This window comes from Neovison vison, chromosome 1 (assembly GCF_020171115.1).
Source record: "Neovison vison isolate M4711 chromosome 1, ASM_NN_V1, whole genome shotgun sequence".
Classification (NCBI taxonomy): Eukaryota; Metazoa; Chordata; class Mammalia; order Carnivora; family Mustelidae; genus Neogale; species Neogale vison.
The window spans coordinates 245,192,092-245,217,556 of NC_058091.1; the positions used below are offsets into that span (position 1 = coordinate 245,192,092).

At 55.0% G+C, this 25,465-nt stretch overlaps 1 protein-coding gene across 1 annotated transcript in view; it reads left to right on the forward strand.

Moving 5' to 3' along the window:
• FSTL4 (follistatin like 4) overlaps positions 1 to 25,465 on the forward strand; it is a 297,369-nt gene that overhangs the window by 152,410 nt on the left and 119,494 nt on the right. Inside the window, exons 5-6 of the mRNA XM_044227430.1 lie at positions 10,763 to 10,956; positions 14,309 to 14,432. Coding sequence (XP_044083365.1) covers positions 10,763 to 10,956; positions 14,309 to 14,432 — 318 coding nt within the window. The remainder of the gene's footprint in view (positions 1 to 10,762; positions 10,957 to 14,308; positions 14,433 to 25,465) is intronic.

Genomic DNA, 25,465 nt, shown 5'->3' on the forward strand with positions numbered 1-25,465 from the left:
GCCTCTGCAGAGGGAGCCTAGGACTGGCATGTCATGTTGACGTTTGGAGTCCTTGCGTGATGTTGCTTTTGATGGTGCGAGACTCCAAAATGGGGAACCGCTCTTGATAAGGTTGTAAGCAAAATTTACAATACACAGCATGGTATCTCTTTGGAAAATCCTCGCCAGACCCCCAGGGGCAAAATACTCTGTCGCTAACGTCGTGTTAGACTGCCGGCTCAGAGAGCAGTTATGGGGCCTCACTTCAGTGAGTGTCCACTGGGACATTCGAAAACATGCATGAGATGCTACAATGGCATGCTCCCAGGGTCTCTGGTCCTGCTCATTAAGGGCCACCAAGGCTCCCCAGTCTTTGTGAGAACCAAGATCCTCCCAGGGAGGATCTCCTGCGGACACGACTCCTAGGGAGAGCACTGGCCCTCCAGAGGTGTCTTAGTGAGCTCCCTGCGTGGGGCCTGAGGCCACAGGAGAGCAAAGTGCTAACTCTACGGCCTGCAGCCCAGTCCTGGCCAGTCGGTGAGCTGGAGACCACCACAGGCCCTGCCACATCTTGGGCTGAGGTCCCCCTCAGCTCCCTCACTGCTCAAAGACCACAGCAGCTCAGGGCTCAGAGCAGTGACATTCATGGACACCACTAACTCCCGAACGCTACAGTTTCACCATCTCAATAGCAGGACCCTTGGGTTAGATGTTTGGGGTGATGGAGTCTCAGGAACAAAATGAATGGAATGGTGGAGGGCAAGGGTGGGTGCCTACATTCTCCTCCGCTGTGGGCTGCAGCTCTCCACCTGGTTGCTGGTAGCTGTCCCCTCATCCCACACTCCCGTTCCTTCTCTTGGTGCTTGTGACAGGTGGGGTGGGAGGACACAGGCACCGAGCTTGGGACAGAACTGTGGGAGAGCCAGAGTCTGCAGGGAGTCCATGTCCTCCTTCCAAAACGAGTCTGGGACTTGTTAAGTCCCTAGTTGCCTATGGGTTTCCCACTAACACAAGAGTACAAACTCAGGCTCTTCGTGCCAGAAGGGCTTTCACATTTATTCAAGTTTTCAAACATTACTCTTTCACTCTGGGGCCACCCGATAGATGTGCCAGTCAACCATAAAAAGTGTCTGTGGATCCCTCTCCCAGGAATCCCACCAATTTTGCTTCTTCTAATAGGAGTAGGAGGAGGATTGTAAATGTCAGGTGGCAGATTGCACGGCGACACCAACTGAGCACTCATGAGCAGATGTACTATTCATCTCACAGAGGTCTGGGCGGTTTTGTTAATTTCAATTACCTGATACCGGGGCAAACATTGAGATGAGGCTGCGTCCGCCTGGCCAGGCCTGTGTGGAGCCGCGAACCTCCCCATGCGCTGGCCCAGCCCGGTCTGCATGGCCACGGCAACCGTGGAAGGAGCCACGTGGTATGCATACTGGGTAGTTTGGGCCCAGGCAGGGCCGAAGGTCATGTAGAGTCTTGGTCTTCCTCTATCTGTGGACCCAAAGTGGGCCCTTTGCAGTGGACTCTGAGGCAGCTGGGAAGACTCCTGGGGACCCAGGGAAAAGAACAGAGGACACTGGCAGATGAGGTAGCCAGCCCTTGGGACCTGAAAGGGTGAGGGGCTCCTAATGAGTGTGGGGAGCCTATTGCTTGTTCTGACATTGGGACTCATGGGTGAGGAGGGGCCCCGGGTGGAGCTTGGTGGGACAGCAGGGACAGGAGGCCAGTGGAGCATCTCTGAACCGTGGGCAGGCAGCAGCTTACCAGTGCCTCCTAACCAGTGCCCATGTCCACCACAGGGGGCCGTGGCCTGGTTCTCAGAGAGAGTGAAGACCTCCACTCGACAGACACAGAAGCACTGGAATGCGATCTAAGGAAGAGACAGGCTGGGGACAAGGTCAAGATGAGAGTGGGGTGGGGTGTGGAGCCATCAAACACAGCTTCCTTAGAGGTGAGCTTTGGCGGAAAGGTCAGCTTTAGAGAAAGGGCCTTTCCAGAAGGGGGCGCCTGGGAGCAAAGCCTGTGGACCTGCTTCTGGAGGGTAGGGGAGTAGCCAGTATCTGTAGCTTAGGTCACAGTGGGAGGACCTTCCCAGGGTGCTTGAACATGGCTGAGAGTGGCCCATTGGCGTAGCAGTTACAGATCCCAGGATCTAGCCAGCACGTGGTCACCAGGTGGTGTGACTGAGGGCGCACCTGTTCTTGTTGGGCTTAGGAAGAGACTGCATCATGGATGTTTCACTCTCTCCTAGAATTTTCAGAACTCTGTGTCTTGGTCAGCACCAAAAGCAATACTACTTCGTTTTAGCAAAAGACTGTCTTCAAAATAAACCCATTGGTTTTGGCATTTATTGTTAATTGAATTTTCTCAGAAATGGCAGCAGAAAGATAGTTAATGTTCATGAATTTACATCGACTTAAACATCTGTTCCTCTTAAGCTAAACTCCAGTAAAGTTATGGCGGCTCATAAATTAGATCTGGGAGTAAAATGCTTCTTGCTCTTTGCACAGCTTAGTGATTTCAAAATAGATCTCAAAAAGACACATCGTCACCGAGACACATGTACCACAGCCACGCTCCGCCGTGATGTTGCTGCCAGATGACAAAGTCAAGTTTTTGCTTTGGTGGTTGCAGCTTTGTTGGGTGTCAGTGACATTACTTAGCAGGCAGGCTGGGGACAGTGTGGGAAGTAGGGCTGCCAATGGGTGGGGTCAGGGGACAGTCTGCCCATGAGCAGATACAACAGCAGCCAAAGTTACAGGCACGTCCAGTTTCTCCCTTGGGGTTCCCACATGAGGGTCTCAGGATCCAGGCCTAGGGGCCAGGCCACCCTGCCAGGTCCAGGAGGGGCTAGCATCCAGTGAGGGTGGCTCAAGGGTATGACTGACCACCTTGCAGTTGGTGAAGGAAAGGCCTGGGTGTGGTTCAGGCAGGGAGAGGCCACAGCCCACACGCTGGTGTCCCTGAGCACAGTCCCTGGCCCTCGCCCCAGCACTCCCTTCCTTCCCATCTCCCTGTCCCTTAGCCCACACCCATCCCCGAAGGATTGCTGGTTTAGTGGCAGAGTAGTTCCTTCATGTCAAGTCATCTGTCCTGAGCTCCCCTGTCCAGGAAAGTTGGGCTTTATAGGGGACTCCTGAAGTGCAGGGCTGCCCCAGTGAGGGACGGCCATCAAGGGGTGTGGTCTTCACAGTGGCCTTGGATCCCCCCCCACCGAGACCCCCCCAACAAGCCACCTGAGAAGAAAGCACAGCGGGGCCCCAGCGTCAACTCTGTGCTTGCTTACTGACCAGAACCCTAGGATGGCATTGGCCCTTTCCCCAAGCAGTGCCGTGGCAAAATTCTCCCACAAACCTCCCTGTCTGAGCTGCTATTCCAGGCATGGGTTCCCCCCACCTACCCACTGGGCTTCTTCTCAGCACTGTCCAGGCCCATCCTGACCAGCAAAGGCAGGATAAGGATGCAGAAACTTACCTTAGCCCCCGCTCCTGCTCCAGAGGGAGCTGGGTGTGTCCCCCTACCCCGAGGTGACCCAGAGGGGCCACCTCTGTGCACCCCCGTGTCCGGCAGGGCACCAGTCCCCTGTGGCTCCCCACTGCCAGGCTGGCCATGCCAGACTTCAGTCTGTGGGGCCACCACTGCGGGCTGGCAGGTGTGGGGGCACGCCAGTGGATGAAAGACGGTCCACACCCCCTGGCTAGGGCAGGGTAGTTTGGATGTTGGACGCCAATGAGCATGATTTCACGTACCACTGCTGGAGCTGCCCCTCACCCCCTCCCACAGGCGCTAAGGGGACAGATGACAGGGGCTCCCAGCCCCTCCACCCCCCAGAGCTCCAGGCCTCAGTCACTCTGGCTAAGGGGGCTAAGATTGTCCTCTCCTCTGGGCAGGGCTGCCGCCGTTTTCTAACCCCACTGGCTGTGCCCATCCACCCAGGGTTCCATGGTCATCCACGCAACAGGCATTCCGTGAGCACCTTCTGCATGCAGGTGCTGGGGCCGGGTGCTGGGCACGAGCTGCATTAGGGCAAGACCCTGGCCTTGAGGGGCTTCCACTCCCGCCGGGCAGCCTAACAGTCAGCCGTGAATGTATAGGAATGGAGAGTGAGGCTGGACAGAGTGCAGCAATAGAGAAATGGGGGCAGCACACGGGGGAGCTCTTCACACAGGGCAGCATGTTGGGGAAAGAGGCCAAAGGATTTGGTGAAGGAATGGTGGGGTGTGAGGGAAGAAGAGAGGCAGCCAAGGCTGGCCCCTACATCGCCCTCACCACTCTCCCCTCCTCCCTAGTGCCAGGTGTCTCCAGCCCACACCCTCACCTGCCTGCAGGTGTCTCCTATGTCTAGGACGGGCTTCCCTCGGGGGCCTTGGCCACACAGCCTGTCCCTCACTGTTCGTTAGAATCTGAGCTCCCCAATGCCTGGGTGGTATCTCCCCCCGCCTCCAGCCCACATCTCACAGACCTGCTTCCCTTGAGACTTTGGAGCCCCCAGCACTACCCACACCTGGAACGGGAAGCTTCACCTGCCTCAGAGTGATGATGGTCCCTTTGAGGCCCCGGCCAGCAGGGGCATGGGTGGCTAATGGAATATTCACAATGTCTCCCTTGCTTCCCTTTGTTCTGCACTAGAAAAGTGTTCCTTTGATGGACATTTAATTCCAGAGGCTGCTACCTGCTTCCTATCTCTCTTTGCTCAAAAAATTAAATGCGGATGTGCCCGTGCTCCAGCTATAATAATCTCGCTCGGTGGGGAGGGAGTGTGGCTGGAATGGGAGAACATTAGAATCTTCACAGAGGGACAATTATTGAAGGAACTAGATTAATGAGGTGTCATAACAACTTAGCTAGATCTGTGGCTGACCTTTCTCATGGAGAATGGGCTTGATAAATGTAGTTCATTACCAAGTTCTGACATGAAAATAGGATCACACTCTGGGCTCCTCAGCAGGCTGATCAATATTTTATCAGCCAAAACAGGCCTGGTCCGGGAGCAGGAGGAGCCCCCCACACCTGAACTGGCAGGAAGCCTAGGGCCAGGGCTCAGGGCCGCCCCGGTGGCCACAACACAAAGAGGGCCCCTGGGCTGGCAGGAAAGTGGCTGGCCTCGGGCTGCTCATCTCTGTCAGGCTGACCGGGACATAAGCTTCCCTCCCCAAGGGGCCCCAGAGCATGAGTGTCTGTGGGTGGTAGGAAAGGGGAGAGGAAATCTTCTGTCAGTGGCCACCTGTGCCAGGCCCTGGACATTGATGAAGGGGATAGTGACAAACAAGCCTTGCCCCAGCTCCCTCTGTGACATCAGGCCTGCCTCATCTCAAGAACCCCGCAGGCCTGGCTGACTACATGTGCTTTACAGAGTCCTTTTACGTTTCCTTTCATGTCATGACCGTGGATGATAGTGAGAGATTATTATTGCCCCCATTCTGCGGAAGCAAGTGGACGTGGGAAGGGTGGGGAATGAACACCTTTCCTTGGGTCTCATAGCTAGCCGAGGCAGAACCAGATGGTCTCCTGACTTCCCGTCCAGTGCTCTGTCCAGCCTCGTGATGACCATCATTGATGGGGTTGGCATCAGCAGCCTTTGTGAAGTCACATGCAAGGTTGTTACAGAGTGGTCCCGTCGTCCCGGCTTCCTTACGAGACAGTCTGTCCTGAAGCCATTAAGACTCAGTCGTCACCCATATTCCTTGATTAACTCACTCAACAAGCATTTCACAGCTTAGTGCTGCACGTGTGACTGTCCGGTCCAGTCCCGCCTGCCTGGAACCTGCAGGGCCGTGGGGGGGATATGACAGATGCTAACACCCCATCCAGATTCCCTCAGCCAACCCTTGAGTTTGTGTGTGGCTTTGGGAGACAGCTGCCCATGACCCTGACGGACAGCATCCAACCTCAGATCCCTACATCTTCATCCTCCAGGGCCCTGCAGGCCTCAGGAGTGTGCTCCGTCCTCATGTGGGGAGTTCAGAAGCACTGGATGGGCTGGTGGGTAGTGTGCCTGAAGCAATCCTCGGCCAGCAAGGAACGGATGTTGGCAGAAGAGTGCCCCGCACCCTCACACCTGAGTGGAGCGGCTCAGACGCCTGTTGGACACAGTCTCTTGAAGGTTCCATGGCACCAAGCTCTAGCCGCCCACGCTGTCATCCCACCCCTTGTTGGCTTTCCCCCTCTCCGATCTCATTTCCCTCTTCCTCCATGCATTTCTTAGGGTCATCTCCAAGCATACTACTCAGTCTAGGTCCTTGCCCCATGGGCTGCTCTGCGGGAGCCCAGATCCCAACCTAAAAGGACAGGCCTCACAAAAAGCGATCCACACTGGGCTGAGAGGAGAGAGCCAGAGGCAGGGAGGCTGTCCTGTGTGTGCAAGGGGAGGAGCAAGGCTTCCCCACAGAGGAGGCTGAGCTGGGCCCTGAAGAAAGCAGAAAGAAGAGGAGGGGAGAAAGTCTGCAAGAAGGCCCCAAGAGAGGTGTGCCTGGGCTGTGGTCAGAGCTCCGTGAGCTTATGGGTCTAGAGGAGACCTCCCTGGAACTCTCCAAGCCTCATGATAGGCTTTGACCCAGGCAAGGCCACCCTTATTGGTGACACAAACCTCTCTTTACCTGGAAACCACCAAGACTAAGAGGAAACATTTAAGTGACTTTCCCAGCATATGGAAAGAAATGTCTGTGGGCAAACTGTGTCCATCCCACTCGTGCATACAACAGGTCCCCTCCACATTCCAGCTCTGCTGAGTAGGAGCCCTGCTCAGCAGCCCCTGCTGAGCTGGCTGAGGTCCAGACCCCAACATTACGTGCAAGCATCCTGCTCTCCAGAGTTCTCTCTGGAAGTCCCAGGAGCTGTGGATCGGTTAGTGGGGAAGTTGAATTCTACTCCAGGCTGACCTGCACAAGCAGCAGGAACCGGTCCCCATGCAGGGCTGCCGGGAAGGACTGGCCTTTGCCATTCTCACCATCATCACAGTCAGCACACACGGGGACCTTGGGAGAGGGTTGGGGTCCCCAGGCCTCTGCCATGCCCCCTCCAGGGACCTTCCCTCCAAAGGGCCAAGGGTCTAGAGTGCCAAAGATAAAGCCTGGACCCTGCCCTACTTCAGAGACAGGTGATCCCTCTCACCCCGTGGGACCCAGGCCCACCCCAAATAGGGGCAGAGATGCTAGAAGCAGTGATGTCTCATCAGGGGCCAGGAGAGTGAAGGTAAGACCCGTAGAGATTTGGGTGAAGAGCATTCCAGATGGAAGGGGCGTGAATGCTGAGCCGTGGGCAGGAGCACGCTCTGGTGGCTGGTCTGTCCTTCCACATGCCCACCTCTTCACAACCCCTGTGTGGGCTTGCTGGGTGGGGGTCAGGGGTGAGCCAGCTAAAGATAAGAACCTAACCCTGGGGTATTGACACTCCCTTGTCAATGAGTGAGGGAAAGAGGAAGATCAGAAAGCAGAGGTTGCCTGGGCCAGGCCTCGGGCCCTGTGAGGCAGATGAGGGCCAGCCAGGGGCTCAGCATCCTGGCGCAGAGGACCCCACTTCAGCCCATGCCAAACACTGGGAGGGCTTTTCTTTCTTTATATTCATCTGTGCTTTCCAAACATTCTTTGATGGACACATATTTCTTTCTGTAAGACAACTGTTTCCAACTGGCAGCAGCACGGACAGACTTGAGCTGAAGGCCAGGCCTAGCAGATCCACAAATGCCCATGGTTCCCCCTCGAGGAGCCCCTCCCATCTGCTCCCATGGTGACACCAGGGGATAGGAAGGAAAAAACAAACTGGAACTTGGTAAGCTCTCACTCATAGGGGCCTTGCTAGGTGACTCTGCACCCTGGAAACCAAGGCCTGCCTCAGGTGGGGAGAGCTTGCCAGAGGACCGTCCTTGCTGGAGCTAGAAGCATCAAACGGTGTCCCAGTGAGAGGGTTGGGACTTCGACAAAAATAGGCAACTCTGTGGGTACAGAAATGTCACCACTGGGTATCTTCCCTCCTGTGTTCATGGCTCCCCAGAGCCGTAGGGACACTAGAGGACCTAAGGAACCCTGGCCAATAGCTTCATTATTTGAGGCTGAGATTAATGGAACGTGCAACTGCTTCTGGGACGAAGAAGGATTTAGGATTCCCTTCCAGGAGCCCCCTGGTTCATCTCTGGCCCCACGCACTCCAGGCATGGTGAGGGCCTTCAGTAAAGACAAAGGGACAAAGGAAGTACCTGGCATCCCACCTCACCCCACCATTCCCTCCAGCCTTGTCTCATTCCCCCTCCATACCAGCTTTCTCCAGCTACTACGCTGCTTGCTTCTGCAGGTGTCCTCCCTGCTGCGTGGTCTTCCCGCCCTGTCCTTCATCCTTCGGGGCTTATGCTAGACAGCCCTCCCCAAGGGAGGCTGCCTCCACCGAAGCCTCCTGAGCTGCCCCTCTGGGGGCACCTCTGACGTCCAGGACGGGAAGCTCCGTTGGTTGTGTCCCAATGTGCCACCGACACCAGGCACAGATCTGAAAGTAAATGCTGGCAAAGGCATAGTGGGTGTGGGCCTTGGCAGGGGGCAAGACCAGGGGCCCAGAGAGCTGGACCCTCCCCACCCTTTTCCTCCAAGTTGATCTCTAGATATGTGCATACCTTCCCGACTGGGAGCTGTGTGCTGGGCAGTGCCGGGGGTGGGATGGGGGGTGGAGCTAGGAGCCTCTGAACTCACAGGGAACTGTAGGGTTGGAAGCTGCGCAGCAGAGCAGAGCCTGGAGAGGTGGCAGCAGCCCGCCCGACGGACCCACCTCAGTGCCTTCCCTGGTCTGCCAGCGTGGGAGCCCTGCCTGGGCTGCGGGCAGCTCGCGGGAGGTCTGTGCCCCATCCTGGTCTGAAGAAGGACACGCATCTGCCCATCCTGCTAGCCTGCCCCTCCCTCAGGGAGCCCGGCTCTGCACAGTCCCCACGGGCCCTCCCATCAGAACCTCCCTCCCCAGCCATGCTGCTCCTGTATCGCATCCTAGCTTCTGCTGGGGGCTGGGGGAAATTCTGGGACAAACTCTTCTTCCCTTTACCCCAAACTGACTTTTATCCGGGCCCCAAGGAAGAAGGAAAAAGCCAGCTGGCCACCACATCTCACCCGGGGCAGGAGTGGGTTTATCGTGGGACAAAGTCAGTGTCTTCAACACTGTGCACCTCCATGGACATGAGAAACGGGTTTGCGCATTGGTGGCCCTGAGAGCGCCCAGGAATGGGTATCCCTCCAGGCCAAAGAGGGATATCAGCCAGGTTAGGATTATGGGAGAGCCATTCTTCTCAGCATGGAGAGTCCCAGAGAGCAAATAAATTTGATTATATTGAACACAACAATTGATTTTTTTTCTAAATAAACATGCAGGGGAAAATGGTAACAGACATCTGTTTCTGATGAGAATCAATTGACCCCAAATTAGAAGAAAATCTAGAAACACAAGCACAAGAAAAAGTGGTTGGGCCTCCCAGGCTTGTCTATGGAGGGAGGGAGGAAGGAAGACAGACAGACAGACTCCCCCACCAGCCTTTCCCTACCAAGTAGCTTCCTGGTTTGTTGCTCCTCAGCAAATGGAGTTTTGGTAACCAGGAAAGAGAAAGTAGCTATCATTTTACAGGCCCTGACGTGGTGCCAAGCCAGCGCAGAGCCCTTTCTGTGCGTATCTTATTTAACCCCACAAGAGCCCCAAGGGGAGGGCCCTGCCCTCCCCACCTCACAGATGAAATCACCAAGGCACCATGTCCAAGGTACACGTTCAGGCTACAGCAAAGCCAGACTCACATCCAGTGGGCTCCGGGGCCAGTGCTCTCCAGCACTGCTTCCTCTTGACTCCCCAACACTTAGCTATTACCTGGTGCCCTCCAATGGTCTTAGAACGAAGGGGAAGAGCCCCAGACCCACCAGTCCCACCCCAGCCAGCAGCCCAGGGGCCGTCAGTGGGATGGGCGCAAGGAGCTCATGCCCGTACCCTGGGGCTCAGTGAAGCCAAGAGCCAAAAAGGCTCCCTCCCCCAGGAGGGTAGGGAGAAGACCCTAGAGGGACCACCTTGCCCTGCTGACAGCCCCACGGCCTCAGCCATGTGCTGAGCCCTGGATGGAGTTCACCCTAGTTGGCCCATCAGCAACAAGGTCAACTACATCATGTCACAGGGCATCATGGGCCACATTTGCCAAAACACTGCCTGGTTCTGTGGCCACCTGACAAACACGCCTGGAGAGAATGAGAAGAGTCCCAGGCTGCAGGCCTCGGTTTTCATTTCTTAAAGTTTCCTTTTGTGTTTTGGTCATAGAATTGTGTACACATGTTTGTTTTGAAGTAATCCAGCTCTGGGAACGTACCTAATTAACTTAAGCAGGGCCTATTAGTCCTGTTAACTCAAATTCCCTCATCTCTGAGGCCAAGTGTTCCAAAGCAGCCTTTAAGGTGGGATTAAGGCAAAGACGAGCAATTACAGAATGGAACTGGGGCAGGCTTTCCTAAAGCCTCCATGGGCCACACAGCTCTGGGGTGCGTTCCCCCAGACCAGCCTCCCTGCTGCACCCAGTGGTTGCCCTGGGTCTGGCATATAGTAGGTGCTCAATAAATACTGCGGGGCAAGCCGTCTGGCTGCTCCCAGCTGTGTGTCCTGTGAAGCATGTGTTCTGTGTTTAGCAAATATCAGGCAGACAGACAGGCCCCATCTCCTCAGGTGCACCCACACTGCCAACAGTAAATGCCCGAGAACTCCCCACCAGCGGGGTGAAGAACATTCTCTCCCCACCAGCGGAGGAGCCTCAAGGCAGTGACCTCCTCATCTCTTCCAGATGACCCGTGCACCGTGGCCGACTATGGCCGCCTGAAGAATGTCCTTCTGGCGCTCCAGGCCCACCGGCGGCCGCTCCCGGACAGGGACAGCAGACAGGACCCCGCCTCCCAGAAGCGCCTGCTGGTGGAATCTCTGTTCACCGACTTGGATGCCGATGGGGACGGCCGCCTCAGCAGCTCTGAGCTGGCGCAGGTGGGTCCAGCATGTGCTGAACACTGAACTGGGGAGTTGTTCCATGTGGCGTGCAGATAAGGAGAACCAGGGAGAGCCGTGTGAGCAGAATCCCTTGTAACTGTCTCTCTAAAGGATGCTAAGCAGGCCGGCCTCCTGCCAGGGCCACCCTTCCCCTGGGAGTCCAAGAGCTCATATTCAGTGCCTCTGAGAGAATCTTACAGACAAACCCATGTCAGTGTCTTCTTCCCAGCAGCCACCTTCAGCCAATATTGACAAGCAAGCTTAGATGCCCTCTCGGCTTGCTGGCAAAAGACATACTTCCAAGGGGCTGGTCTCTGATGTTCTCATTAGGAAATAAGTCTCCTCTTCCTTGAGTCTTCTGCCTGCCTTAGCAGGACGTTGAAAGGAAGCTAGAGCTGAGGGCTATCGCCTGGGCAGCCCCGAGTCCTCTCCTCGAGGACCTGGCCATTCTGTAGGGTCCAGATAGCCAAAGCCCAACACCCAGCCTGCTTGCTGGCAGGAAGCCCTGCAAAACCCCCGCCCCCACCCAAGCACTCTTCCATTTGAGCAGACTTCGGATTAGACCCAGTAGTCTGCCTCCCTCCCCAAGCACAGCACACGTGTCCCTGTCTCCAGCTCAGAGGTGACACTGCAGCAGTGACTCTCTGCTGCAGAAAGTGAAAAAGGAGGATCATGGGGCACCAGCCCCCTCCTGCTACAGGGAGAACCTTATTAGAAGACCGGCAGACGGGCAGGCCAGGGAGGCCAGGGAGGCCTGCCTTCCTGCTCCCACTCTGCTGGTCTCCCCCTTATGGCCTATAGCCACCCCCCAGGCAGGTGCCAGGAGATGCAAGGAGGGGGAGGTCAGCTTCCCCAAGTAGGCTGGTGGGATGGGGGCATCTCTTCCTCAGAGCCCATGGGATACCCACCCAAAGGATAGATACTATGGATGAGTCCCCACCTTTGATGCCACTTTAAAGACATCCTTCCTGGAGCACAGTGACCTGAGCAAAGCTGTGGCCAGGTCAGTAGGAAGGAAGGACGTGGCTGTCGAGTGCCCTAGCGTTTACCAAGCATCCTCTATGTACATGGCAATAAACAAGGCCCTTTACTTATGACATAGGAAACAGAAGAGTCCCTTACTGTGTAGTGTAATCACTAAGAACAAAGACTTTCTGGTCAAGCTTCCTGCGTTCAAGCCCCGCCTCCGGGGTTGACTAGCTAGTGGGTGTTGGGAGACCACCTTACCTCGGTGCACCTCCGATTCTTGCCTGTGACTGTCCCAGGGTCAGTGGGCCAATTAAAGGAGCTAAGGCACTTGAGGTGTTCTGCATGGTGCCTGGGATGTGGCACACTCAGAAGGTGGGAATGCTGGGGTCAAGGCCACCATCATTGTCTTTGTTGGTATTTCCCCCTCAACCCCTTCGGCCGTCCTCTGCTGTAGGAGGCACTGCCATTATCCTCACTGTGGCAGATCATTTTAGGTGAGAAAAAAATTAAAGGCTCCAAGAAAGCATGCAACTTGCCCGAGTTGTGTTCATTGCCAAGAACCTGTCCTCCCAAAGTCTGTGACACCAGAAAGTACCCACAAGACCTGAGTTCAGAGCAATCACCTGGAGGCCTGGCCACGCAGGGCCCTACTCTCAAAGCCCTCTACTCCAGCCAGCCCAGAGCCTGCCTTCAGAATGTGCGTTGGGAACCACAGACCCTCGGAGTCTGCTCATCCACAAGTGGGCGACTTGTGCCAGTTCATTGAGAGCCTGCCTCCCCGGAGGCTGCTGCCCACAGCCTCCCAGGCACACACCATGCCAGCCCTGGCGGCCACCATGCCACCACCTGCAGGCATACTTGGCTCCCAGCTATGGTGAAGACCCCAAGGAGCAGGGCCAGCCACCCACACATGACCTGTGCCATTCTGGGAAAAGCCCAGGCCCTGTCAGTTACAGTTACCCGAGAGAAGAACCATCTGGCAGGTCCCTGCACTAGAGACTATACAGGGAGAACCAAGAACAGGTGACTTTGGCTTGTCTGAGACAGAAGCACCTGTGGGCTCTTGCCACCGAGCTCCATGGGGCTCCCAGGTGGCCAACAGGTAGATCTTTCCTGGGCAAGTTGCTCTAACCTGGCGAAGTTGTGCCCAGAAGCACCTAAAGCCATTAACAAGCATGGTAATTGGGCTATGATTTCCTCTTTAAAATTTAATGTATTTAAAGTCCATTTCATAAGCCTGCCAAGCAGAGCCCAGCTAAAGGGGCCTTCTGTGACACTGAATCAAAGGCGTCAAGGAAAAACGTGTCGGTCCTATGAAAAGTTAATCAATTTCCAATGCAGAAATAGACAAGGGGAAATTTCCATCTCCGCAAGATTGATTTCCGGCGTTATGGTTGATCTCCCTTTTATTGAACACTTACTTGCTGGATGAGGGGTCATTTTTTTTAACGTTATCACATTAAATTGCCTTTAACATAGCAGGCCAAACTGAGACTGCTAAATAGAAAATGTCTCTGTCCCCCTCCCCCGCCAAAATGAAATGAAATAATTTCCTTCCTTCTGAGGTTTTATTCTGAGCACTTTTCTTGTAAGAATTTAGCCCCAGACACCCAGCCTCTGGCTCCAACTGAGCAAAGGCGCCTGGAATTTCCACATAGGGTCACCTTTTGGCATGTGGCTGCGCATGCTGGGGAGACCACATCCCGAGAAAAGTTCGCCAGGGTGCACCCATATCACCATGCCGGAATCCCATGGGCAGACGTTTATGGCCCTGGCAGATGGGGCAGGCAAAGGCAGGGAACACAGGCCCAGTCAGTAGAAAGGCAGCTGCCCCTTTCCGGCAGGAGGGGCACTACGGTTCCGAGGTGCTGCCCTGATATCCAGAAGGGCTGGCGAGGGGCATGGGCAGGCATGCGCTGATGCAGCAGTGACCTTTCCTTGGCTCCCACACTGAGCTCACCAACTGTTTATTTGCTGAGTTGATCTAATCAGGTCCCTTCTCTTCTCTGTTTCCCCGTCTGTGGCATGAAGGGGTAGACCAGGGTCTTCAAGGATTGTGCCCAGCTGAGAGTATCTGGGGTCTGTCTGCCCAGATAGGGAGAAAACATACCTGAATGCCCATCCTGACTCTGCGCCAACCACTGTGTGACCTTGGGAAAGTCCCTGCCCTCTCTGAGTTTCATCTCTAGAATGAGAAGGTCAGGACAGAGAAAACCAGAGAGCTTGGGGTCCTCCCCATGGCCCACAGAGCTACCACAGGAGCACTCACCCCTCCCTCACGGGGCCACCGCAGGTCCTCTTGGCCTGAGCCGTCTCCCAGCCAGGCCCATAGCCCTGCCCTTACTGCCTGCTCTGGCCTCATCCCTTTCCTCCCCCACAGCACGCGCTGAAGGAGCAGGATCTGGCGGATGACTTCCTGGGGTGCTCACCCGGCGACCTCCTCCGATTTGATGACTACAACAGAGATGGCTCCCTGACCCTCCGCGAGCTCTACACAGCCTTCCGTAAGTCACCAGGGCAGGATCCAGCTCTGGAGCCTGTCCTGGGTTGTCACCAGCCCTACGCGTGAAAGCAGTTGAATTTGTTTTGCAACAAGCCTGAGCTTTAAAAACAAGGTGGAGGAGCATGGGTGGGAAGAGGGAGCGCTTGCTTCTGCTCTTTTTGGAGGAAGGGTCTTCTGGATGTTGTCAGAGGAGCCTAAGACTATGATATAGGTGCGTTTGGGGCTGCCTGGGGGGAGGGGAACTGCCTCCCACGCTGGATGGGGAGCGGTCTATGACTGCGCCTGGAGGAAGGGGCTTTTGGGGTTTTTCCAGGCTGCCACCTGGCGGTGTTGAGAGCAGATCCTGCAGGAGGCTTCTGGAGGCTTGGCCAGGCAGGAGCAGAAAGCTTCAGCAGTGACCTTATGTAGTTCAGCAGTGAGGAGAGGGGAGGTTGCTGCCAGACCAAACCTGAGAGAGGAAGCCCCTTTATGTCAGAGAACACCTGCTTAAAGCTGGTGGTAAGTGCATCCTGCATGGGGCACCGTCCGGTGCTGCTGGCAAGCTCCCCGCTCCTAACAGCAGGCCCCAGGATTCGGGGAGTAAACGTGAAAGTGCCAGAGTGCACTGGGGACCCCTAGCCACAGCTCCTGGCATCCTCTCCCCAACCCCACACTTTACATGGACTTGCACTTTCCAGAAAAGCATTCCCGCTCCACATGGACATCCCAGGCATGGTGTTACTGCGGACGTTCACCAGACGTGGAAAGTAGGCCTGGTGATTCGCTGGCAGGAGGGGTTCTTGTAGACAGCGGAGGTAGTCCCATGCTGTGAGGAGAGAAAGGAGTATGGCTCTCCCCTGTGGGACGTGTTCGTGAGCTTGACACAGGGGTGTCTTTCCAGTTCCCAGCATCACTGTGGCTGCGGCTCAAAGTCTAACCCCAATTCTGGGGCTCTGCTGGATGCACTGTGATGAGCCGCGGTTCCCCGTCATCTTCTCCGCCGCCCGCTCCTAGCACCCATATCAACGTGTACTAGTTCATAATGAGGTGTGAATGACTGGTAGGCTTCACTGGCTGGGGGAGGTGTTCGCTTTGTGGATAGAGTCATTTATGCCTCGAAATAAATCTCTGAATTTTAGAACGTGTGGCAGCATCAGCAGCTCCCTAGGCCCAGCTCACGAGAGCCAATTACTAGATTTTTCAGGAATTTTGCTGCTAAACAATTGAGAGCTTTAAACCAGCCATGGTGGAAGTATTTACACCACAGAAATTTATACCACACGAATGCTACAAAAGTGGGGGGAGCTTTTCTTCCTCTGGGGAGCCAGTTGCTAAGCACTGACCTGCTCATCACTGGACAAGTTCCTCCCTCCTGTCCTTAACACACCCTCCCACAATATTCTCTCCATCTTCCCCAGACAGAGATCCCCGAATGATCTAATCCCATAGAACAGGACCCAGAGAAGAAGAGAAGCCAGGGAGACAGGCCTCCAGGTCAGGAAAGCAGCAGCTGGTGTCCTGGGGACAGCTCTGAGACATTCCCACCAAAGCTTTCTGGGCTCTGGCCCCTTGGCCGAAGATCCTAGGAAAGAAAAGGTCAGCACATTTTCAGAGCCAGGGGCCAAGGCTTGATGTCAAGGACTTGGAGGTTGTACCAGGTATCCATTCCTAGATGTCCCAGGATAACGTCACTAAGCATAGCACGGTGCTGCTCAGCCCCTCCTGGTTCCCAGCACCACAGAAGCCTCTGCTCCATGAGGTCTGCTCCTGGGAATCAGGCAGGGCCAAACAGCAAACTACTGGCTTTACTCTGGAGGAAACACAAGTGTCCTGGTTGCCCATGATAAGAGAGAAGGCCTCCCTGGGTCCCCTAATGAAGGTCGTTATAAATATGAGCTACCTATGGAAAAGGAGGGAAGGCATCACCTCACCTCTGGCTGTGCTCAGCCATGTGGGGTCTATTTCCCTCATTCCTGGATTATTATTTGAAAATCTTTATAATCATCATTTTATAAAATTAGATTCTGCTATGGCCTTGGACTTGTTTTGAACCAGGCAGCCAAACCATTCATCATAGCCCAACCCCCCAAAATAGATATGCAATAAAATGTAAACTCACGGCCATTAAGGAAGCCACAAAATGAGTTAACCCAGCCATAAAGGCCTGACATGCGGCCACGCGGAGCCTGTGGCGTCAGTGGTTTTTCAAAGTCATAGGAACTCAACGTTGAATCCCCACAGTTCTGGGAATGGATTCATGGTTCAGTGACTGTTAAATAGGTCATTGAAATGAGACATATAGATACAACTTATTACCCAGACATCAGTGGACATTAAAGAAACCTCACTAAAACCTCGAAAGTAATATCTCACACATTTCGGCAACATTTTGGATTTAATTTTAAAACCTGGGGCTGATGGGCTGGCAAAGGTGGAGACTTGGAAATTACATTTGCTTTTTTTGCCAGTGTCCTTGGGCAGGAAGGACAGGGTCTGTGGGGTGACTCCTGGCAAGACTCGGTCACTCTACTGAAGGATGGGTTCAGAGAACCTTTTCCTGAGAAGTGGGTAGTATTAAGTTTGTGGTGGCAGGGGAAGGGGATGTTCTTAATCAGGTCTTCTCATGCAGCTGGCTGAGGGCTCTGCCAGGAACCCCAAGTTAGTAGCTGCCATGCTCAGCTGGGCTGGTTCATGGTGGGGTGCCCCCTCCTCCTCTCTGCAAAACTGGTGACCCCCCCCCCAGGGAGGGGTGCAGAGGGCCGGTCCCTCAGCAGTGGGAGTTAGTTCTGACTGTCCGATGGAGTGAAGCCTCCCAATCACCCATACACAGATAGCAGCAACATAGAAGGGGGGGCTCCATCTATCACCTAGACATTCTCTTCAAGTGGCTTTTGGCATTCTAGACCACAGTCTGATCTTGGAACTAAGGGCACATGCCCGCCGCTGTCCCTTCCCCTGCACACACAGGACCCCGCTCCTTGCTGGGAGGCAGAGGCCCGGGCTCCAGGGTCCTTGGCGAGCACATTGTGCACTGGCCCTATCCATTCATCACAATAAACTAACCTAAAAGTTGCTCGTTTTAAAAGCTTTTCAATAATGCATGTTGTTGCACTTTTCTGAATGTTTGGGTTGGGATCATGGGGAAAACATGTTTCTTGAGAAAGGATTTTTCTCTCCCTTTAAATTCATCACAAGTTTCTTCTGCTTTTTAGAAAGATACTTGTCCTTTTAATTAATCCTGTGAGAGCGATGTGTTGGATGGGAAGGAAGGGTTGGAGCAGTGAGCTGTGCAGAATGAAGGGCTTCCCGCCTTCATGTGCTAGGATCACAGATGCATCATGTCCGCAGGGAGAGCCTGTGGCCACAGAGCCTCGGGGAGCTGCCTGTGCAGGAGCGGGACACCCTCCCTCCTCCAGCCCAATGGCAAAAAAACAGTGGTTTTTTTTTTTTTCTGCTGATGGCAATACCTCTGTATCCAGGGCAACTGTGAGAAACAGAGGAAATGGTCAGTGGGCGAATTTATAAATGTTTTTCTGTCATCACTGCTACAACACAGAAGGAAGGGGGCGCCTGTCCTTCCGCGTCCTTGTTCCCTGGAAAGAGGAAGGCCAGCCACAGACCAGACACGGCCCCAGACCTGCCGACTCAGGCAGTCCTCGAGGCTGCCCGAGCCGAGCACAGTGCAAACCTCAACCACGCATAATCTGTCCTACTCCTTAGTTGTGTGAGGTGAGTTCAGACTCAGTTCAGACAGTGAGGATGCTGCTTTATCCTCCTCCATTTGGTTCCTGAATGCTCGGTAGCAAATAGCAAAATTTCAGAGCACGTGGAGACTATCAAAAACTTGATGGCTTACATTCTTGAGTTTGGAGAGCAAGTGATCCCTGTGCTTGGGTCCCAGTGCTGGTGAAGGCCAAGACCATTGTTGGCATGACACACTTAGCCTCAATGGGAGAGAGACTGGTTGCCTCAGAGGACTTGTAAATCACGTGCTCCAAAATCCAAGTCGCTGCCTTGGTCCCTCATTTACTCAGTGGTATAGAACAGTTAAATGGAAGCAGCCACGGGAGGAAGTGAAAATCGGAAAACAGGAGGTGCTGGGAGTCTCACCACCATTCCCAAGGTTAGAGGTGAGGATGCTTCCTCCTCACCTCGGGTGTATAAACAGGGCCTCCAAAGAGGCTTCCATGGGACCTTGCCATGTGCCCCTGAAGCCAAAGTCAGGGTGCCATCTGAATCAGGTTGCTTGTTAACAGGACTTGAGTTAATAGTGGACTCTTAACTATCAATTCCTATAAAACGACACCTAACATTCATCATGTTAGCACTGAGTATTATGACCCAATTTTACAGATGAAGAGACAGGAATTGAGGGCACTTAAGTAGCTAACCCACAGTCACACAGCCAGCAGGTAACAGAACCATGACTGAACCCAAATGCCTAATTCCAGAAGCCTCTCATCCATTTAAACACAGTTTACAACTCATTAGCTCTCTCCCATAAGGAGAATCTCACTGTCCCCACAGTGGGTTTCCCTAAATTTCAAGTCCCAGCTCAATGGTCTCCTCCTCTAGGAAGTCTTCCTTGATTTCTCATCCTTCTGCAGAGCCCCACATATCTTCCTGTGTGTGCTCACATCCCTGAGTTCATCTCTACACAATAACAAGGCTATGGCCTACTGGTTAAGCGTAAAACCGGTTCAAATCCTAGCATAGGCCCCATGATGCCAAGGGCTATCTGCCTACTGTGTGCTCATGCCTAGAATGGGGTCTCACACCCAGGAAACCCTTGGCACATGTTCATTCAGTGAGGGGAGGAAGTAGAAGGAGAAAGAGACGTGGCAAGCGGAGGGGTCCAAACACAACGTGACTGTCACCAAAGGTCCCAGAGGGTCTTGGCTCATCTCCAGTGGGGAGCAGAGGAAGTGCTTTGTTGGGGTCGCACAGCCAGGACCCCTGGTGGGGTAGCACCAGCCAGGGTGGCCCAGGCCAGCGAGGGCACCCCAGTGGCTTCCCTAGCAGTCCAGACGCTCCTGTTGGCCTAGATGAGTGACCCAGGTGTGTGGTGAGCACCGACACCCACACAGACCTAATGCTTTCTTAATGAAGACAAAAGCTGCTTGCCGCATGTCGCGCCCCTCCTGCTCCCTGGGCCGCTAACTGACTGTTCAGCCCTCCTCAGGATAAGTGTTGTGTGAGGCTGTTAGGCTACTGGCCCGCTGCTTAATTATCTCTGCGTCTGACACCTGTTTGTGGAGATAAGGGCCCCGGCTCAGTGTGGCTCTGTAGACCCACGGGGACACCGCCCACGGGGAGCTTCTGCGATGCGCTGACAAGCAGATAAACAAAGTAGGAGCTAGGACCAAGAATAACTGGGTGCAGGCCTGCCAGGGGGGACTGCTTTCCACTGAGAGGTCAGCAAGGGACTTCCGAGCTGAGGCCTGAACGCCACATCAGAGATCATAAGGCGGAGGGTAAGGAGAGAGGCGAAGGGGAGACAGGTGGGCGCAGTGTGCGGCCCTGAAGGGACACGGTGCTGAAGGTGCCTGAGGAGGCTGACGGGAGGGGGATGGCTGCCGGGGCAGGGCAGGAGCAGACCCACATTGCTTGGATCCGTGCAGGCCTCTTTCAGCCTGCACCCAGCCTTTTGGGAGTCTGCAGGTGTGCCAGTCCAGGCAAGTCCCCGGGCAGGGCCCTGGGGGTCAGCTGGAAGACTGCACTTAGCCTTGGAAGTCTCTGCCCCCACTGGAGCTTTCCAGGCTCCACGGATGATGGTCAGGACAGATCAGCAAGCAGGACTGGCATGTAAGGAGCCTGCCCAGCACCTGAGCTCTGTCCTTCCAGACCCCTCTTTGCAGAGTGCAGAAGGCAGCTGAGGGCAGCTCACACTCCCACCATCCCAGCTGGTTGGAAAAGCTGTTGGCAGCCCTTGGACTGGGGGTGATGTTCATTGAGTGATTCTCCACTGGGGAGCAGGACCACTGCAATGGGGACCCCTGTGCACATCCAGGGCTCTGGGGTGGGGCTATCCCGCCCCTCACTACTGTATGCTTGGCTGGGTCTGCCTCTTGCCCATCTTCATCCTCAGTGGTTTGCTCCGACCAGCTGCACTGCCAGCCTACAGTTTCCAGCACAGTCTGGAGCTAAGTCTTCAAGCACTTTCCATTTTTAAAGATCCCAGCTGGAAGCTGTCAATGGCCTCAGTGCAGAGCAATTGAATGGTAGAAAATGAACTAATTACAGGTTGTTATTGAAAATCTATTATATACAAATTGCAAAGAAAACTCATTAAAATATGATGCTTTGGTGATTTTTTTTTTTTTAAACCTTCCACTTAAAGGGAGAGGAAGGGGCAGGATGGCTGAGTAGCTTGTTCCTCCATGTCCTGGGGTAAGAATGCCCAGCAGCTCTGTAGATCAGGCTCTGGTCTCCTGTCTCAGAGCCCCGCCTGACATGCACTACAAGAAACTTGAGATTTTGCATGGTACAGAGAGCTCTCTGAATGTTAGTAAATACTCAGAAATGGCTGCAGAGGAAACAAAGAATTTCATTACAAAGATATAAAATGAGAACAATTTAAATGTCAGCTTCTTACCAGGATAGCACCATATTGTCCTCGTAAATCTCTATGTTTCTGCAAAGCTTTTGTGAGGACTTCAACATGCAATTAAGCACTGAAGGTCACATTACCCATCTCCAAGCTCGCTCCCTGACACCAGAGGTTTGAAAAGCCTTGAGATGTGAATGGCCAAGGCGCCCAGAGCTCAAAGGGGCCCCCCGGATGCCGAGAACACTTCCCCAGCCCCAGGCAAGAGCCCAGAGAGCAAGATGAGCCCAATGCAGGGGTGCACCCCAGCTGCCTCCTGGGCCCACCAGTCACACCGGAGTCTCTGTGAGGGGTGGCCCCGGAGGCAGGTGTAAGTTCTCAAGCGAGGGTGGGACCCTTACTGTCCTGAGGTGTGGAGAAGGCCCACCTATGTGTTTCTGAGAGGAGAGCTCTTACCAAGGCTGTATGCTCAGAGAACAGATCACTCATCTTCTGTCTCTGGCCTCGCCTTCTCTCCAGCCACCTGTTTTTAGACTCTGTGGAAGGCTCTATAAGACCCTCTCCCCCCAGCTTGTAGGCTGTGCTGGGTGCCAGAGGCCTCCACCCACACGGGCGTGGTGGTGACTGCCTACGGGAGCAGCCTGTGGGCCACCCTGGGGCCCAAGAGTCCTCCCAAGCCCAGCACCAGGGCACCACTGTGTCCTGGCAGGAGACAGCCGGAGAGCTAGGCTCTGGGGACAGGCAGGACCCAAGAGACAGAGAGGGGAGTCTTCTCCTGGGAAAGGGAGAGCAGGGCGGTGGCTACTCACACTGCTGCTGCCTGCCTGAGGCAGGGGCTGGCTGGAGACCTCCAGCCATGGCCAGTGACACATCCTGGGCGTCCCCTGCCTCAGCAGTACCATCCGCTCGCTGGTCCTCACCTTCCCATGGGTGTTACTCAGCAACCTCCAGCCCCAGAGGCTGAGGGCGCCTCGCTCCAGCCTAGGACCCAGCCCCTCCCAGACTCTCCCTCTGGGCTGAGTGCTAAGAGCGGGGAAGCCAGATGGTAGATGGTAGAAATAGAGCCCACAGGACCAAGAGTGGCTGAAAGAAGATGGCGGCCGAAGGGTCAGGGCAGCCACAAACCCGGGAGGCAGAACGGAGGGAAGGAGAGGAAGGGCTGCCTCTGAGAGAGCCCAGTTATTGCTGCCTAAGGCATTTTGGTCCAGCTGGGGAGCAAGGCAGGAGCCGGAAAGAGAGAAGCCTGGAGCTTTCCAGAAGGTGGATGTTCAACCTGATATATAGTAGGTGCTTGATAAAAATTTGTTCAAAGAATTGAGGATGAGAATGGGGTAAAAAAAGGAAAAAGGCTTAGATTGGTCACAGCTGTTGAGAAGGAAGGAACCAGGGAAGGAGGTCATCCTACCCCCCATCCCTGGGCAGCTCCACAGGGCACTGGGTTGGCAGGATCACCGGGTTGGCGGAGACTTGCTGTGTCATCTGACCCCTTGTCCTGGGCGTCTCCCTCCCATGCTCCTTTCCACTCCCCACTCTCCTGATGGAACCTGCTTCTCCCCACAACCTAGCCTTCTCCCTGACAGCACAAAGCCACTCTACATCCCCGTATAACACTGGTGTCCAGAAAGCCCTCACCAGACACCTCCCAGAGGCTCCCAGCTTGGACAGTGTAAGGAGGCCCAAAGCCAACAGGAGGACTGGGATTTAAATGCTCTTTGCAGCTCATCGGGAACGTGGGAGGTGTTGACCCCTGACAGAGGAGCACACATTCTGATCCTGGGTAGGAAGCAAGCTGACTGACAACACTCTTCTTGAAGCCTTAAGCTCCATTTTAGCTCCCCCAGGATCTGGTAGGATGCTAGGGGCTGCAGACTTCGGCCTCTGCTTAGGAAGGCTGCTGCCGTCCTTGGACCTGTGGGGTCCAGGTTGGTAGTGGGACAGGCAAACATGCCTAACTAGTTTGTTGAACATGGGCTGGACTCAGCAGAGGCCTGTGAAAGAAAATCAGGTTTGTTCCCATCTGTGAAAGACTTTCAGGTGAATCCTGAGGCTTCTCCTGCTGGGGGCGGAGGCGGAGGCCAGGCTGAGCTGAGGACCACCAGCAGGTGTGGCTGCCCCACACAGTGGCCCACTATCACGCTTTACTCGGCAGTGGCTGCCCGTGTCGGACTTCAGCCTGTGCTCCAGCCCCTCCGGCACTGTCCGCCTATCCCATTTGTCCCACTCCACATGTGTGTGTGATCTGCCCTGGGAAGGTGGGAAGGAGCCTGGTGTGTGAGCCGCCCCAGGCAGCCCACGCGCAGAGCCCTTGGAGAGCCATTCCTCTCCAGATGGCTGGGGTGTTTTGTCTTCAGACAGGTGCTTTGGGCGCAACAACTGTTTGTACACTTGTCGGGATTGCAGATTGCATCCAGGTGGGAGTGCAAATGGGGCCCAAAGGACTCTGTCCCCCACACAGGTGGCAGAAGGGGTGGTACAAGCTGGCGGGTGGCTCTTCTGAGCAGCTGCCCTGGGCTCTCTTGTCTTCCCTCCAGACAGAGCCGCTCCCGAGCTGAGGGCTGCCCACATGCCAGATGCTGCTCCAGGCACCTGACAGGCCTCCCTCCTCATCCCCCAAGTCCTGATGGTAAGGAAGCAGAGGCCCAGGGACAAAGTCCCGTGGACTCCAGGGCACTGGCTGCACATCCTGCTCTAACCTGGCCATTTTGGAGTCTCCATTTCCTCCCCTAGAGACTCAGTTCCAGAGAGACTGCCGTGGTCTGTGATTGAGAGGTAGGGCACCGTGTGGAATCAGTGAGGCTGAACACTGTGTGACAGCCTTCACCTCATGTGGCTATAGAGGGCCTAGCCAGGCACCTGCGTCCTCTGCCTCTGCGTCTCGAGGCCAAGGCCATGCGCCACAGGCGTCTCTGACACAGTCACCCACATCCCTTTCAGAGGCCACAGAAAGTGCCTCAGGAGTGGTGAGCTTCGACTCTACTGGGAGACAGAGACCCCAAGGAGCCCCCCAGCACATCAAACAGGCATCCCCATGCTTCCTGAGTGATCACGTCCCCCACGGAGGGCTGTTTTCCTCTTAAAAACCCCAGCAGATATCCCTTCTCAGCTGTCACAAATAAATGCGCTTCCAGAGATTCTTCTTTTCAGCCCCATCCAGCCCTTGTGTTGATTCCAGCTTCAAAAGTCCACCTCCAGGGCACCTGGGTGGCTCAGTGGGTTAAAGCCTCTGCCTTCGGCTCAGGTCATGATCCCAGGGTCCTGCGTCGGGCTCTCTGCTCAGCGGGGAGCCTGCTTCCTCCTATCTCTCTGCCTGCTTCTCTGCCTACTTGTGATGTGTCTGTCAAATAAATAAAATCTTAAAAAAAAAAAAGTCCACCTCCGTGCCACAGTGCTGGGAAGCGTGCTGGCACTGGACAGCAGGTTCAAAGTCAGGGAGAGGACAGCTTGGAAACAGGAGTCCCGTGGTGCCTTTCATGTGTGTTTAGAGCAGCCCTCGCTCGGGAACCCTGCTGACATGCCACTGAAGGCTGACGGCCAAGGAGGCACCAGCAGGAAGCTCCAGTCTGGGCACTGTCCAGCAACCAGCCACGGGGTGGGGCTCACTGTCATTCAGCGCACAGATGCGGGTCACAGGGCACGGTGGGGGATGGAGACATCTACAGCCGCCACCCATGGCCAGCTCAGACGTGACAAATGGGAGTGAGTTGTGAGCTGGGCCCAGAAGATCCAGAGGTCAAGCAAGGGCGTCAGAAATCTCCCAAGCGAACCCCTGACACCTGGAGATGTTAAGGGGACAAGTGGAGCTGGTGATGCTCAGAGTATCTGTGGAGACGATGATCATCATGCCTCCTTGGCCATAAGCCTGTCTGGGGGGAATGGGGGAGATATAGGCCAGATCGAGCATCCCGCCATGCTTTGACCATGCCTGCAGCTGTCCTCCCTCCCAGGGACCCTGGAGGACCAAGGGCGTGGGGCGAGCACAGAATCAGTGGCCTGCAGAACAGTGGGCCCTGGTGCTGGCACTTCCTCGTGGAGTTCAGATGAAAGAAATAGAAAACAGGAGTGTTCTGCAGCAGGGAGGTTGGCTGCTGGGGAGGAAGAGGTTTAGAAAGAGAGCAGCAGGGGTCACACCTGACAGAGCTTTGGAGGCACCTAGTACGCCCACGCTGAAACGTGAAGTCTGCCCTGTGGACATTCTGGTTGTGCCCTGATGGTTCAGCGCTCTGTTCACGTGTCCTGGGGCCTCAGCCTCCCAGCCCTGCTGTGGCAGAGTGCCTCCCTCCCCAGGCTCACGGTCAAGGGTATGGATACACATTCCTAGCCAGGTGGAGACTCGAAGGGACACCACCTGAGTGCTGGCAGTGTGGCCTTCAGGACAGTGGCAGCATCTGGTGAATGGAGCAGTGGTTGTTAGCTGTGCCTCCTTGAAGGAGTGGGTCAGTGTGCGGCCACTTTGGATGTGTTCCTTGCATGCTCCAAGTTAATAGTGAAGGTGTGGGCTGAGCAGGGCT